At 37.3% G+C, this 11,784-nt stretch overlaps 1 protein-coding gene across 4 annotated transcripts in view; it reads right to left on the bottom strand.

Annotated features, from left to right (window-relative positions):
* Positions 1 to 2,684: 2,684 nt before the first annotated feature.
* The window catches only part of kdm6ba (lysine (K)-specific demethylase 6B, a), a 99,755-nt gene continuing 90,655 nt past the window's right edge, over positions 2,685 to 11,784 (bottom strand). For all 4 annotated transcript variants that reach the window (XM_065269899.2, XM_065269902.2, XM_065269901.2 and 1 more), the window contains 12 exons: positions 11,583 to 11,709; positions 11,330 to 11,435; positions 11,021 to 11,226; positions 10,824 to 10,927; positions 10,623 to 10,694; positions 10,372 to 10,520; positions 10,175 to 10,289; positions 9,845 to 10,032; positions 9,573 to 9,714; positions 9,336 to 9,462; positions 4,612 to 4,782; positions 2,685 to 4,515 (listed from right to left, as the gene is read on the bottom strand). In XM_065269899.2, the coding sequence (XP_065125971.2) occupies positions 4,492 to 4,515; positions 4,612 to 4,782; positions 9,336 to 9,462; positions 9,573 to 9,714; positions 9,845 to 10,032; positions 10,175 to 10,289; positions 10,372 to 10,520; positions 10,623 to 10,694; positions 10,824 to 10,927; positions 11,021 to 11,226; positions 11,330 to 11,435; positions 11,583 to 11,709 (1,531 nt within the window). In that variant the 3' untranslated portion in view covers positions 2,685 to 4,491. The remainder of the gene's footprint in view (positions 4,516 to 4,611; positions 4,783 to 9,335; positions 9,463 to 9,572; positions 9,715 to 9,844; positions 10,033 to 10,174; positions 10,290 to 10,371; positions 10,521 to 10,622; positions 10,695 to 10,823; positions 10,928 to 11,020; positions 11,227 to 11,329; positions 11,436 to 11,582; positions 11,710 to 11,784) is intronic.

Here is an 11,784-nt window from a genome sequence, read left to right as displayed (position 1 = left end):
CTGATGACAAAAATTGCCCCACGTGCACTGTACACGCCACGGATCCTCGCGTACGCATACAAAATAGAACGTATTAAACAGTCGGTTATATTGGTCAGATAATCCTTGTAAATATAAAGTAGTTTAAAAGAGAATAGTAAACTGATTATCATGGCTGATGAGAGGAACATTGGTCTCAGGATGCTATAATCACAGGTTCAGTTTGCTGTAAATAGTTGAGTACTCTGCATATTGTTTATTTTTATAGTATAAACATGCCAGTGATTAACTTGTTTTCATCCGTCTAAGCTTGGTGCAGTGCTTGTGGTTTAGTGTTATTTTGGGTTATTTTCTCATTCAACATAGAAATTGTAGTTGGTGCCCTCATTAAACACGTACTATGGGTTTTTGAATGGAGCAAAACTGACAGATGTGATAAAGGAGGAACTTCCTGCACTAACAGGAAATCCGCAGGTCTGGCCACTGTTAACCTCCGTGTCAACCTGTAATGTCCTCTGCTAACTCTTTAATAGAGGGCCTGTCTGTAGTTTGCATAGATGTGTTTTGTTATTCTTATGTTTATTACACAATAATTTGCTGATAATTGAAATCAGCTCCTCATGGTAGCATAATGATGGCTACACAACGTGTGTAACGTAGGATGCATCTGAGTATCATGTGATTGTTAAACATTTCATAGTTTTTAATTGTTTTGTCCAGACTATGTGGGTGTTTTGGCATCTGCACAAAAACAATAAACTATGGCATGGTGGTTGTTTTAAATGTCAAAAGTTAAGTGATAAGTCCTGTTGTTGTGAGTTAATCGCAGTGTAAATAAACTGTTGTTTGAAGTTTTCCCAGGCATCCTTTGAGCCTGTGTCAATAGAAAAGAATATGAAGGAACTTTGATAGGGATAAATAAACAAGGATCAATGTTCATTCAAGAATAACTGGCTGCATTATACAGATGATCAGATAATAGCAGTGATACCACATGGTGAAATTATTTGTAGGATAACATTTGTAATTTTTTCAAACCTATAAAATAATTTACATTTTTAATTCTGAAAACGCAAGTTACCATCAAAATTAAATCGGCAATCGGTAAATAACAAGACTTTAAGATGTGAAACATTTTTTGTTTCCTTAGTACATATGTGAAGTTTTAGCTTAAAATACCAGATAATTTATTATAAATGTTAAAATTGTCACTTTGTAGGTGTGAACAAAAAATGTTTTGTTTTTGGGTGTGTCTTTTAACATGCAATGAGCTGATCTCTGCACTAAATGGCAGTGTTGTGGTTGGATAGTGCAGATTAAGGGGCGGTATTATCCCCTTCTGACATCACAGGGGGAGTTAAATTCCAATTAGCTTCTTTTTTTCAAATGCTTGCAGAGAATGGTTTACCAAAACTAAGATACTGGGTTGATCTTTTTCACATTTTCTAGGTTGATAAAAGCATTGGGGACCCAATTATAGCACTTAAAGGTGACGACATAATGATTGAATGGGGTATTTATTCTTGTTCTGTGATGTGTAGACAACAAAATTTTGGTTGGGACTGGAAGCTTTCTAAAAACCCTTTCTCAGAAAGCAATATTAGGGTGGGGGATTTAAATGCGTGATTTGGCACCTATTTGGCATCCCTTTGGGCTTAACTGGCAACCTCTTTATGAAATGCAAGCACTTGACACTAATTCACTGCCTTTGCTGCCACTCAAAAGAATGTAAACTTCGCCGACTTCAGAACATGGACAGACGAAAATTTTACAGATAGAAGCGTGACTCGCCATTTTGCCTTGAACATTGCGAACACTGCTACAATTAACTTCCCGTTGGAGGCAAGAGGCCGGATGTATGCATATTATTTTGAAGGGGACGGAAAGGAATGAGAGTGGGGGGCAGTGAGATGCATTTTACGTAATATATGTATCCATTGTTCAGATTAGGCCATTTTCTGGCAGGCATTTCTAAAGGAGGAATTTCTATGAACCGGAGCACTTTCCGTATGTTCGTGAATGTGGGTAGACTACCGTTATTCAACTAAGCTAAGGTACAAACGTTTTTTTCATTCTCTGTCACCTTTAAACATGGAAACAGTCAGATTTTCATGATATGTCCCCTTTAACATTAGTTAATGCATTAGCTAACATTAAAGCAACACTAAAGAGTTTTTGCTTTTTGCTCCCCCTACAGGTTGGAAGCGTAATTGTCCATTACCACTGTCGTAATTAATTTAGCCTACTGCAGAAAAGCTGGCTCTGATTGGATTGTAGGTCTGCCATAAAGAAAGTTTTTGTAGTTTTCACTCGAACTACAGGACCGCGACCCGACGGTTCTTTAGTGCGGTTTTGGACGATAGAGGGCTGCAAAGCGAATGTGACTGTGCCGTTCTCCCTGTTTCGAATGAATGACCGACTGGAACTTTTTTGGAAACATTATTTAAAGGTAAAAAACTCTTTAACTAACCGTAAACAATACTTCTACCACATTTATTAATCTTAGTTCATGTTCATTTAAGCATGTGCAAATACATTTTTAAAATCAAAAGTTGCACCATGAACTAACAGAAATAACTGTATTGGCACTGACAAAGATTAATAAATGACAAAAACCTATATTGCTTATGGTTACGTCATGTTACCTAATCCCAATGCAAACAAAAACATGATTGTAATCGAAAATATCCACAGAAATAACAGAGTAAACTTTATCAAAAGCATTTAATATTATTCAGAGTAATCATATCAATGTCACACGAATTCACAAAGTGTTTAAGACATGTCTGGCTCAGTTCGCTTCGTGTGTGAATTCCAAAACAGTGCAGATTTTAAATAACCACAAAATTCAAATAAAAATCTGAAAAACAGGAAAGTGTGTATTGCAACAAGAAAATATTTCGTAAAAAAATCAAAAAAGTAGCTCAAGAACTCAGCACCATCTATATCATAAGTAAAACCAACATTTTCCTGATAATACATGAATTATTTCAAGCTAACACCCCTAAATCTCGGTAAATAAAAAACGACAGTATATAAATCAAACAAAGATAATGCATTTAAATCCCCTTTCACGCTATGACTCATTCCAGTAAAATGCCACAGAGAATGTACAGTTCAACTTAATTCACTCCGTAAATGCCTGGTATTGGCATGAGAGCTCACTGTAGCCAACAAATATATACTGTGCATGTTGAAAAATTGTCTGCTTTATAGTCAGCATGGCAAACATGTCCTTAATTGAACAGCATTTACAACAGGACAGAAGCACCACTAAATATATTCAATAGTTCATAATCCTAATTCCTCTAAGTTGTTTCTCTAGGTTTAGGATTACTGGCAAAAATCACCATTTTGAAACGTTTCAAAGACAACAGGTCTCCAATTCCAAGGTAAACAGGTGTTGAAGTATGTATCAGTGTTCACATTTGTGTAAGTGAAAAATATCTAAAACAATTGTGTGTACAAAACATAACATAATTATTCAAATTCCACTTGTCTGTGCTCTACAATCTATGGACACGGAATCAATGATGAGAGATTTAATATACGTAAATAAAAGTAAAGATATTTAAAGGGTAAAAGCACCAAGACTAAAAAAAAATCAAAACCTCTAATCCCTTTAAAACATTACAGAGAAGAACAGAATTAGAATAACAATCAAAACCCTTAATACATCTCTGATAACCATACTGAAGCAGGGGAGAATGTTTTCTAGATCAATAAATAGAAGGAACATTTTAAATAAACAATTTACAATAAAAAATGAGGAAAATAGATCTGTATAGAGGTGAGAAACAATTCACTGAACAAAATGAAAAACTGAACAATTATACTCTCACAAAATGCAGAATAAGTAAATGCAATCCTTGAATGTTTGGACTGATGATTTTCTTTTTTTTTTTGTGTGAAAAATTAAATCGACATTATTAACACAACATTCCATACTTACTAAAAATGAACAAGTCTTTAAAACCCGTATGTTTTGAAGCATTCTGAACAACTGTATTTCTTTTAATTCTTAATGCTTTAGAAAAATGTCCATAGCTCTATTAGTATTATTAATTTTATCTCTTCGCTAAATACAAGTCACAAGGCCAATGTGGTATATATCTAGGCTGTTCTAGTTTCAAAAATAATAAATTATTGGAGGAAAAAGCACCCCAGGAAAAGTACAAAGAGCATTTACACATTTCATTATTCGAGACGACAAAACAACGAACAAAAAACCGGCATGCCAGAAATGACGAGCGCGTCGGCTCCACTGCTGTGAGCACCAAACTGGGTTCCATTTTGAAGTCCCATATAGCCACTGGTACACAAGATCATCTTATTGGCTAATTGTTTGTTTTTTTTGTAAACAATGCTGAGTAAACTGGTGTTCAATTGGCTGTTCAACAAATATTAGCAGTAGTAGTTAATTTACTGTCGAAAAGAAAATCACAAACAACAACTTGTCCTGCGAGCAGGAGTTTTGGTTATGGCTGTGTGAGGGAAAGGGGCGAGTTGTCCTCATCGAGAGCTGGGAGCGATGGCCTAAGAGTGCACAAAAAACAAATGACGATAGAGTTAGTGACCATGTAAGTTTAAAGTTAAAGCAGTTTTCATGACTAGGTGTGCGGAGACACTCACCAAGGTAAAAGAGTCATACGCATTCATCAGCTCTTCGATGCGGTACTGCTCCAGCACTACTACATTGGAGAGGTTAGGACTGCTTTTTCGTGCACAGTCTTCACAGTGCACTACGTATGTCTTCCGACTGCCATTTTCACTGGTCACAAACAGCAGGTTAAACACCTCCACCTGTGTAAGAACAATCAAACGTCAGGCTTGATTTTCTGCATATAAAACTCTGATAATATGCCTTGTCATTGTAAATTTGCAGTTTGATGTGTTAACTGGCCTCACAAAAAGAATAACCCAGAAGTGCCTTGGATTGCAGAGATTATGTATTTTTGTAGGTTAACCCGGAAGTTAGCGAGACACTGGTTCCCTCGCAAAAAGCCCATTCATTATTCCCTTAGATTTTTGGATTATCACAAAAAATAAGATCTGTAGTAAACACATTTACACTTTAAAATTCATACAATTTGTATTCATTAGGTATGCACCGAATGCTCAGCAACCAAAATTATTCGTACAAAAATAACAAAAACAAATTTTCCGTGTTCAACCAAAAAAGTGAAAAGGCAGAATAAATTTGACCAAATATTGAGGTCTTTGATGATGCTATCAAATTAACCAGTGCAGAGTGAGAGGCACGCAAATGCAGCAAACATGTTGGTAAAGCATTTTAAAATATCAAAAACATACAGCACTGCAAGTTTCAGTTTTAAATTTAAAATCAACACATCCTAAACAACATTCAGCATATGAGAAAGACATGGCGCCCCCGATCCTAGGTATTTGCTTAAGCATGCACAAGTAAGGGATAATATAGAGGCAGCCGGTAGTTATCGGGAAATAAGCCCCGACAGTGTATCACACTAAAGGGGCTTATTTACCCGATAACTACCGACTGCCTCTACATTATCCCGCTTATTACACGGCTACTTGCCACATAAGAAAAAAAACTGGACATGAATATGAATTTAAAACATTTTATTGGCATATTTGTTTTAAATTAACATTTTTATCCTTCTGCGAAACTTTGCACAGATGCATAAAATGATCGTAATACCTTATTAAGATCCTCTGCTTCATACTTGTCTGTCTCCATTTTTTTCTCTTTTAGCCAGTCTTTGAGAAGTTTTAATGCCCATTCTGTATTTTTTGTGTGTTGGCTTCGTAGCTGTCATGCTCTATTTTGTCAAGTTCAGTCTCAGTAAGCGCTCTGTGTCTTGTCGTTGTTCGTTCTTCTATCCACTGTTTAAATGTTTTTTTTTTTCCGTACATGTTAAAATTAATGTCAACATTTTCCATTCTTAATTGTGGTTGTCCAGTGTTTGTCACAAGATGGCGCCAAACAGTAATCTTTATTGGCGCGGAGCGATTTTAATCGTACAAGTAGTACCGGCTATGCGTTATTACTTTGGAGTAGGGCTGTCAAAATGGGTGAATAAGTACATTCGAAATTCGTCCTTGAAAAATAATAAAATTCGAATTATATTCGAATTATAAAGACCTACTTTATCTTGGAGAAAATACTCCTAAAAGCCCACAAGAGGGCGCAGCACAAAGCCCCAATAATATAATCATGCACAGCATATTTTTTGTTAAAACGAATGTTATAAACACTACTAATGAAATCAAAATTAACCAGTATAGTTGTGCACCTGTAAATGTACAAAACGAATGCCATACATAGACAATGCATATTAATATAGGGCATTTTATATAAGTAGATAAATTAACGTGTTTCTAATAAAGTATAAAAACGAATTAATCTTTATTTAAGCCAAAATAAGTGGGAAAGATCATTAGTCATTTAAATTTTGTCAAGCTTAAACGCTATTCACAACAACTTGTATTATATTTTGTGTGTTCCTTGGTTGAAAATATGTAGAAATATATGCGAGTAATAAAGTACAGAACAGAAATGTTTAACTTACGCGCAGAGCGAAGCCGTTAATAAAGCAGACTCTCCGTAATTAACTAAAGGACGTGCTGAAACAGTCGAGTTGGCAGATGATCATCATGTTTATATTTCACGCAGATAATGTTGATGATAAACTTGCATATCAAATGTCCAGGTGAAAGTCAAGTTTCCAGTCAGTTAAAATAAAGCCAAGCGGCGTTACATTGCAACTCTCTCATATGCGGTGTGGACTCTGTAGATGCACATATGGTTTTAATGTTGCTAAACAAGCAGCTGTATTATGGCACTTTCGTGTTGATCAGTTATTTTAAACTTTAAAACTGCATTTAGAAGCAGACGACAATAATTCATCTCAGTTAGTTTCACTTTGCGGTTGAATTCCAGTTGATGCTCCAAAAACCAAAGCAGCATCACACAGCCCTTTTAATATGTATTCTGTCCGACTCGTAATCCCCACTGTCTTTTCTTGCTATTTTTCAAATGAATAACGCTGAGCCGCTAACGCTCTGTATAACAATCCGCGTCAGTTATGCATTATCACGTTGCGTGAGCTTCCTGACACAGATAAAATTCGAATGCAAAGTTTTACGTTCGAATATGCATATTTTTTTTACATTCGACGAATATTCGAAATTCGAATTAAAATTTGACAGCCCTACTTTGGAGCGGTTATTATTTGAAAAGAACGAACCTTCAAATGTCTCAACTGACCAATCAGAATCAAGCATTCCAGAGAGCCGTGTAATAAGCATGGAGAATGAGAGACTTCAACTCATGTCATAGAACAATGAAGAGTGTCTGCAGTACGTAATAAAAACAATAAGCTATTTGTTGGATTGCTTTTTTGAGCGTTTTTTCCTCGTCATCTCCTGTCAATCTTGCCATTGTTTCTCTCTCTTCCTTTGCTCGTTCTTGACCGTGCATCCGCTGCTCAACGCACAGTGCTATATAAGCGTTGTTGCAAGTTTCTTGGCTTTTTAGCAAGGACTCATTTATGTGGTCGAATGAAAATGGAACAGTTTAACAAGTCTATCTATAGCTATCTGATTAGAGAAGTGACCAGGTGTAAAAAGGCCCTATAATGACTGATGGAATGTAAAAAATCATTGTTAAATAATGTGAAATAAATAAAGTAAAAATTACATTCTGAAAATGTAACTCGTGCAATGGTGAGAAAAATGGCCTAAAAAAAAATGATTCCGTTGTTCGCCATTGGGCTTAGTTTTTCATTTTATTCGGCTTAGGTCAAGAATTTTCCTTTCAGTGCATTCGTAGTATTCATCTGTTAAGATCCATTTGTTGGAAGTGTCTTTAACGTTAGTTAAACATCTTATTTTTGCGATAATCCAAAAGTCTATGGGGAAAATAAATGTGCTTTTTTGTGAGGGAACCAGTGTCTCGCTAACTTCCAGGTTGGCCTACAAAAATACATCAATCCCTACTGCACTCTATATTGATCAAAAATTGGATTTCCGCAGACTAACAATGTATCAAGGTCAGGGTTTGACTGGCAGCATTAGCGTTGCTCAGTGAGCACCTGCTCGTAGATGATGTAACTACAGCATCTGGACCTAAAAATGCATCTTTCTCCACTGACGACAAATCACAATCTACTGCAGGGGTAGGCAACGTCGGTCTTGGAATGCCAATGTCCTGCAGAGTTTAACTATTTCAGGTGTGCTTGACTAAAGCTGGAGCTAAAGTCTAAAGCAGGGGTGGGCATTCCTGGTCCTGGAGGGCCACTGTCCTGCAAAGTTTAGCTCCAACTCTAATCAAGCACCTGAAAAATCTGATCAAAGGCTGCAGGAAGACTTTGAAATGGAATTCAGTTGTGTTTGATTAGGGTTGAAGCTAAACTTTGCAGGACAGTGGCCCTCCAGGATCAGGAATGCCCAACCCTGGTGTAAAGAGTCAACTGAAAACTACAGGTAGGCAAGGTTTTATCAGGGTTGGAGCTGAAATCGGAAGGACATTGGCACACCAACATTGCTTACCACTGATCTCTTGTGTATTAAGAATAAATAACATTTAGCAAAGCAACTAAATACAAAATCAAAGATTGAACACAGTGTACCTTTTTAATGGGTGATGGCACATTCCACACTGTAACAATTATTTGTTGGTTCAAATTAAAGTAAGTTAGCCTTAAAGGTGACATAGAATGATTGAACGGAGTATTTATCCTTGTTCTGTGATGTGACATGTAGACAAAAATGTTTTTGTTTGGGTCTGTAATGCCTTAGAAGCTTCCTAAAAACCTCTCTCAGATAGCTCTATTAGGGTGGGGGATTTTAAACAAGTGGTTTTGCACCTATTTGGCTCCGCCTACTGGCTTAACTTGCAATCTCATTACTGATTGGCTGACTTTGCTGCCACTCAAAAAAATGTAGCCAATTATTTTAAAGTGGAGGGGCAGTGAGATTCCTGTGATGTCATAAGCATCAGTTTTTCAGATTGGGCCGTTTTCTGGCTGACATTTCTAAAAGAGGAATTTCTATGAGACTGAGATGTTTAGCATGTCTAGCACTTTTTGTATGTTCGTGAAATCCGGGTAGACTACCATTATTCAACAAAGACTTGGTAAAAATGATTTTTCATTCTCTGTCCCCTTTAAATTCATTCAACTTAACACATTTTTTGTCAACTAATATTTTAAGTTGATTTAACTAAAAAAAGTAAGTTAGCTGGTTGCACTTAAATTTGACCAACTTTGTAGTTACAGTGCAGTGCAAAATCATCTAGAGACAATTTTGATGATTTGTGGAATTTTCTGTTCTTCCAGGTCTTTGCTGGATTTCATGCTAATATGTCTACTCACATCGCACTCATTACAGTAGTAGGCCGGCTCATCCTTCACTCTACTCTGGTAGGAGATCTTTTTCCCTGCTGCCACTAGCTGGTCTCTCAGGATCTGAATGTGCTTGATAGACTGGAGGAGACAATGTCTGAAAAGGAAGAACCAAAAATGTTTTCAATGTACAGGCTACTTGAATTGCGATGTATCTTAGTAATTTTTATACTGTAAATAAAAGCTGTGGTGCTGCTGCATACTTACTTGATCATCCTGTATGTTAGGGGGTCGGTGACTTTGACGGTGCGTGCCACGTTCCAAGACACGTGAATCATGGGAACGATGGATTTCACCTTCTTGACTTCATTCCACTCCAATCTCTCTAATGCCAACTGGTACTGATATGCTACAAATGCAAAGATAAACCACAATGAGTTTTCATTTTTTTTTAAATGCAACTATTTGTTAAACTATGTGCTCTTACATAGCTCAGTGGTAGAACACAGTGATAAAGGTCATGGGTGCAAGATACTCACGGTTAAGAGGACCCACGTTCCAAGCGATGTTGTTGCACCAGCCCACAGCCTGGACCCAGTGTACAGCGCCAGCATTAATCCATACCAGATCTCCTGGCCTCTGGATGAATCGGTACACGGGTATATTAGCACGGTACAGATCATCAAGAACCGGCCACCATGATCCTGTTAGATAGTCCACTCCATGCCTAAAAAAACATTTCACACATTTAGTGTATACACTCCAATTATATATTTCTATTAATAAATATTAATTTCATTCATGATTGAATATTGTTTACTCTGTTAAGCTTGGCTGTATAAAAACAATTTTCTACTGTGGTTTCTTACTTTTCACAAAAATCACTTATGGCCTCCCAGTAGTCGTCGTGTACAGTAAACCACTCGCAGTCTCCAGGCCCAATATTGATGTTCACAGAGCAAAAGTTATTGTTCTCCTGGTGTCCTGTTGAACATAGAAAGTAACATGAAAAAAGAGCTACAAAGGAAACAACAAAGGTATTGATGTCCTTTGATTTTACACAAACCTGGTGTGCGGCAGCCAGGGACCTTCATGTAGAGTTGTACTGTATTCATTCCCAAAATAGTGTGACCAACATGACTCAGCATATTTCCGCTAGAGGACACGCGCATAAATGCTGGTAGCTTTTGCAGTTCCTGCAGCTGGGGCTTCCATCTAGAAGTACAAAACAAAGATTATTTACTAAATACAGATCAAAAATAAATGTGTGTACAGTCTATTTGTACAATAACTGTTTTCCACTAAGTATGGTCTTACCTTTTAGGATCAGACAGGTCAATGTTGGTGCCAAATTTAATTATCTTTCCCACAGCCTTCTGCTCTGTATTACTGTAGAGACAATAAACATTTTTAAATAATAGGATATCATATATTTTCAGTACACAAACATACAAAGACACATGATCAAAGTGAAACCATCATCTTTTGTTATAAAATTAAACTTAGCAGATGAATCACCTGGAGCTTGGAGCTGATGGGTTATTGGCTGTGCTCTCAGTGTTAGTGGCTGATTTAATTTCTTCATCCTCCTCATCCTCTTCATCCTCACTGCCCTTCTCTTCCTGCAAAGCCGGATGATAACAAAAATATTTGGTGAGCTGAGGTATATGATTTTGTTTGATTGGAAAGAAAAGTGTATGAATGTGTGATTATACCTGTAAGCTCTCTTGGAAGCTGGAGGCCTGATACTGGGCATACTTGGCTATTGTTGTATGCGACCTGCTGCTCTCGCAGGGCCAGGTTTGACCAGTGCCAGTGGCATCCCAGTTCTCATCCGCTGGCTGCTGGACCTGGGTCCGAACTTCCACAGCATGCTCCGCATTAGCCTCCACCAAAGACTTAGTAGAAAACAGGCCCAGATCTATAAAGAAAAACAATACCCCTTAAAACAACTAAATGGACACTGCAAATCCCCTCGTCTGTCTGTCTCTCAATAACATCTGTGCATGTGCATATTAACTTACTCAGTCTAAGGGAGCCCGCTAGTCCCCTGATGACAGTGATGGGGTTTTTAGGATCTGTGCAGAACTGCTGCAGCACTGGAGAGAATGCATCTCTCTTACTCTCCAACTGCAAAGAAACACCAACATTATTATTAAAATCAGCATGTTTTAATGGTATGCTTTATAGAGGTTAATGTACATGTTTTACATCAAATGACCACAAGGGGGCAGGAGATGTTGACAAGTGAGCTTGTTATGGTGAATTTACACTTACATAGATACTTGGTGTGGGGGGGTTCAGTTTCTCTCGTGGGATAGGCTGCCCTGTGTTCATAACTGGCTTTACCGAAAAGGCAGGTAGGAGGTATGATTCTTTAAACTTTCCCTTCACGCGAGCCCCCCTGAAACAAAGATACATTTCACAAATGCTCTTTTATGGTCCAGATAACGTCAACAAATTGAATCCGCATTCAAGA

The sequence above is a fragment of the Paramisgurnus dabryanus genome, chromosome 2 (genome assembly GCF_030506205.2).
Source record: "Paramisgurnus dabryanus chromosome 2, PD_genome_1.1, whole genome shotgun sequence".
Taxonomy (NCBI): domain Eukaryota; kingdom Metazoa; phylum Chordata; class Actinopteri; order Cypriniformes; family Cobitidae; genus Paramisgurnus; species Paramisgurnus dabryanus.
Note: the sequence above shows the minus strand (reverse complement) of the source record. Positions and strands in the feature narration are given on the sequence as shown.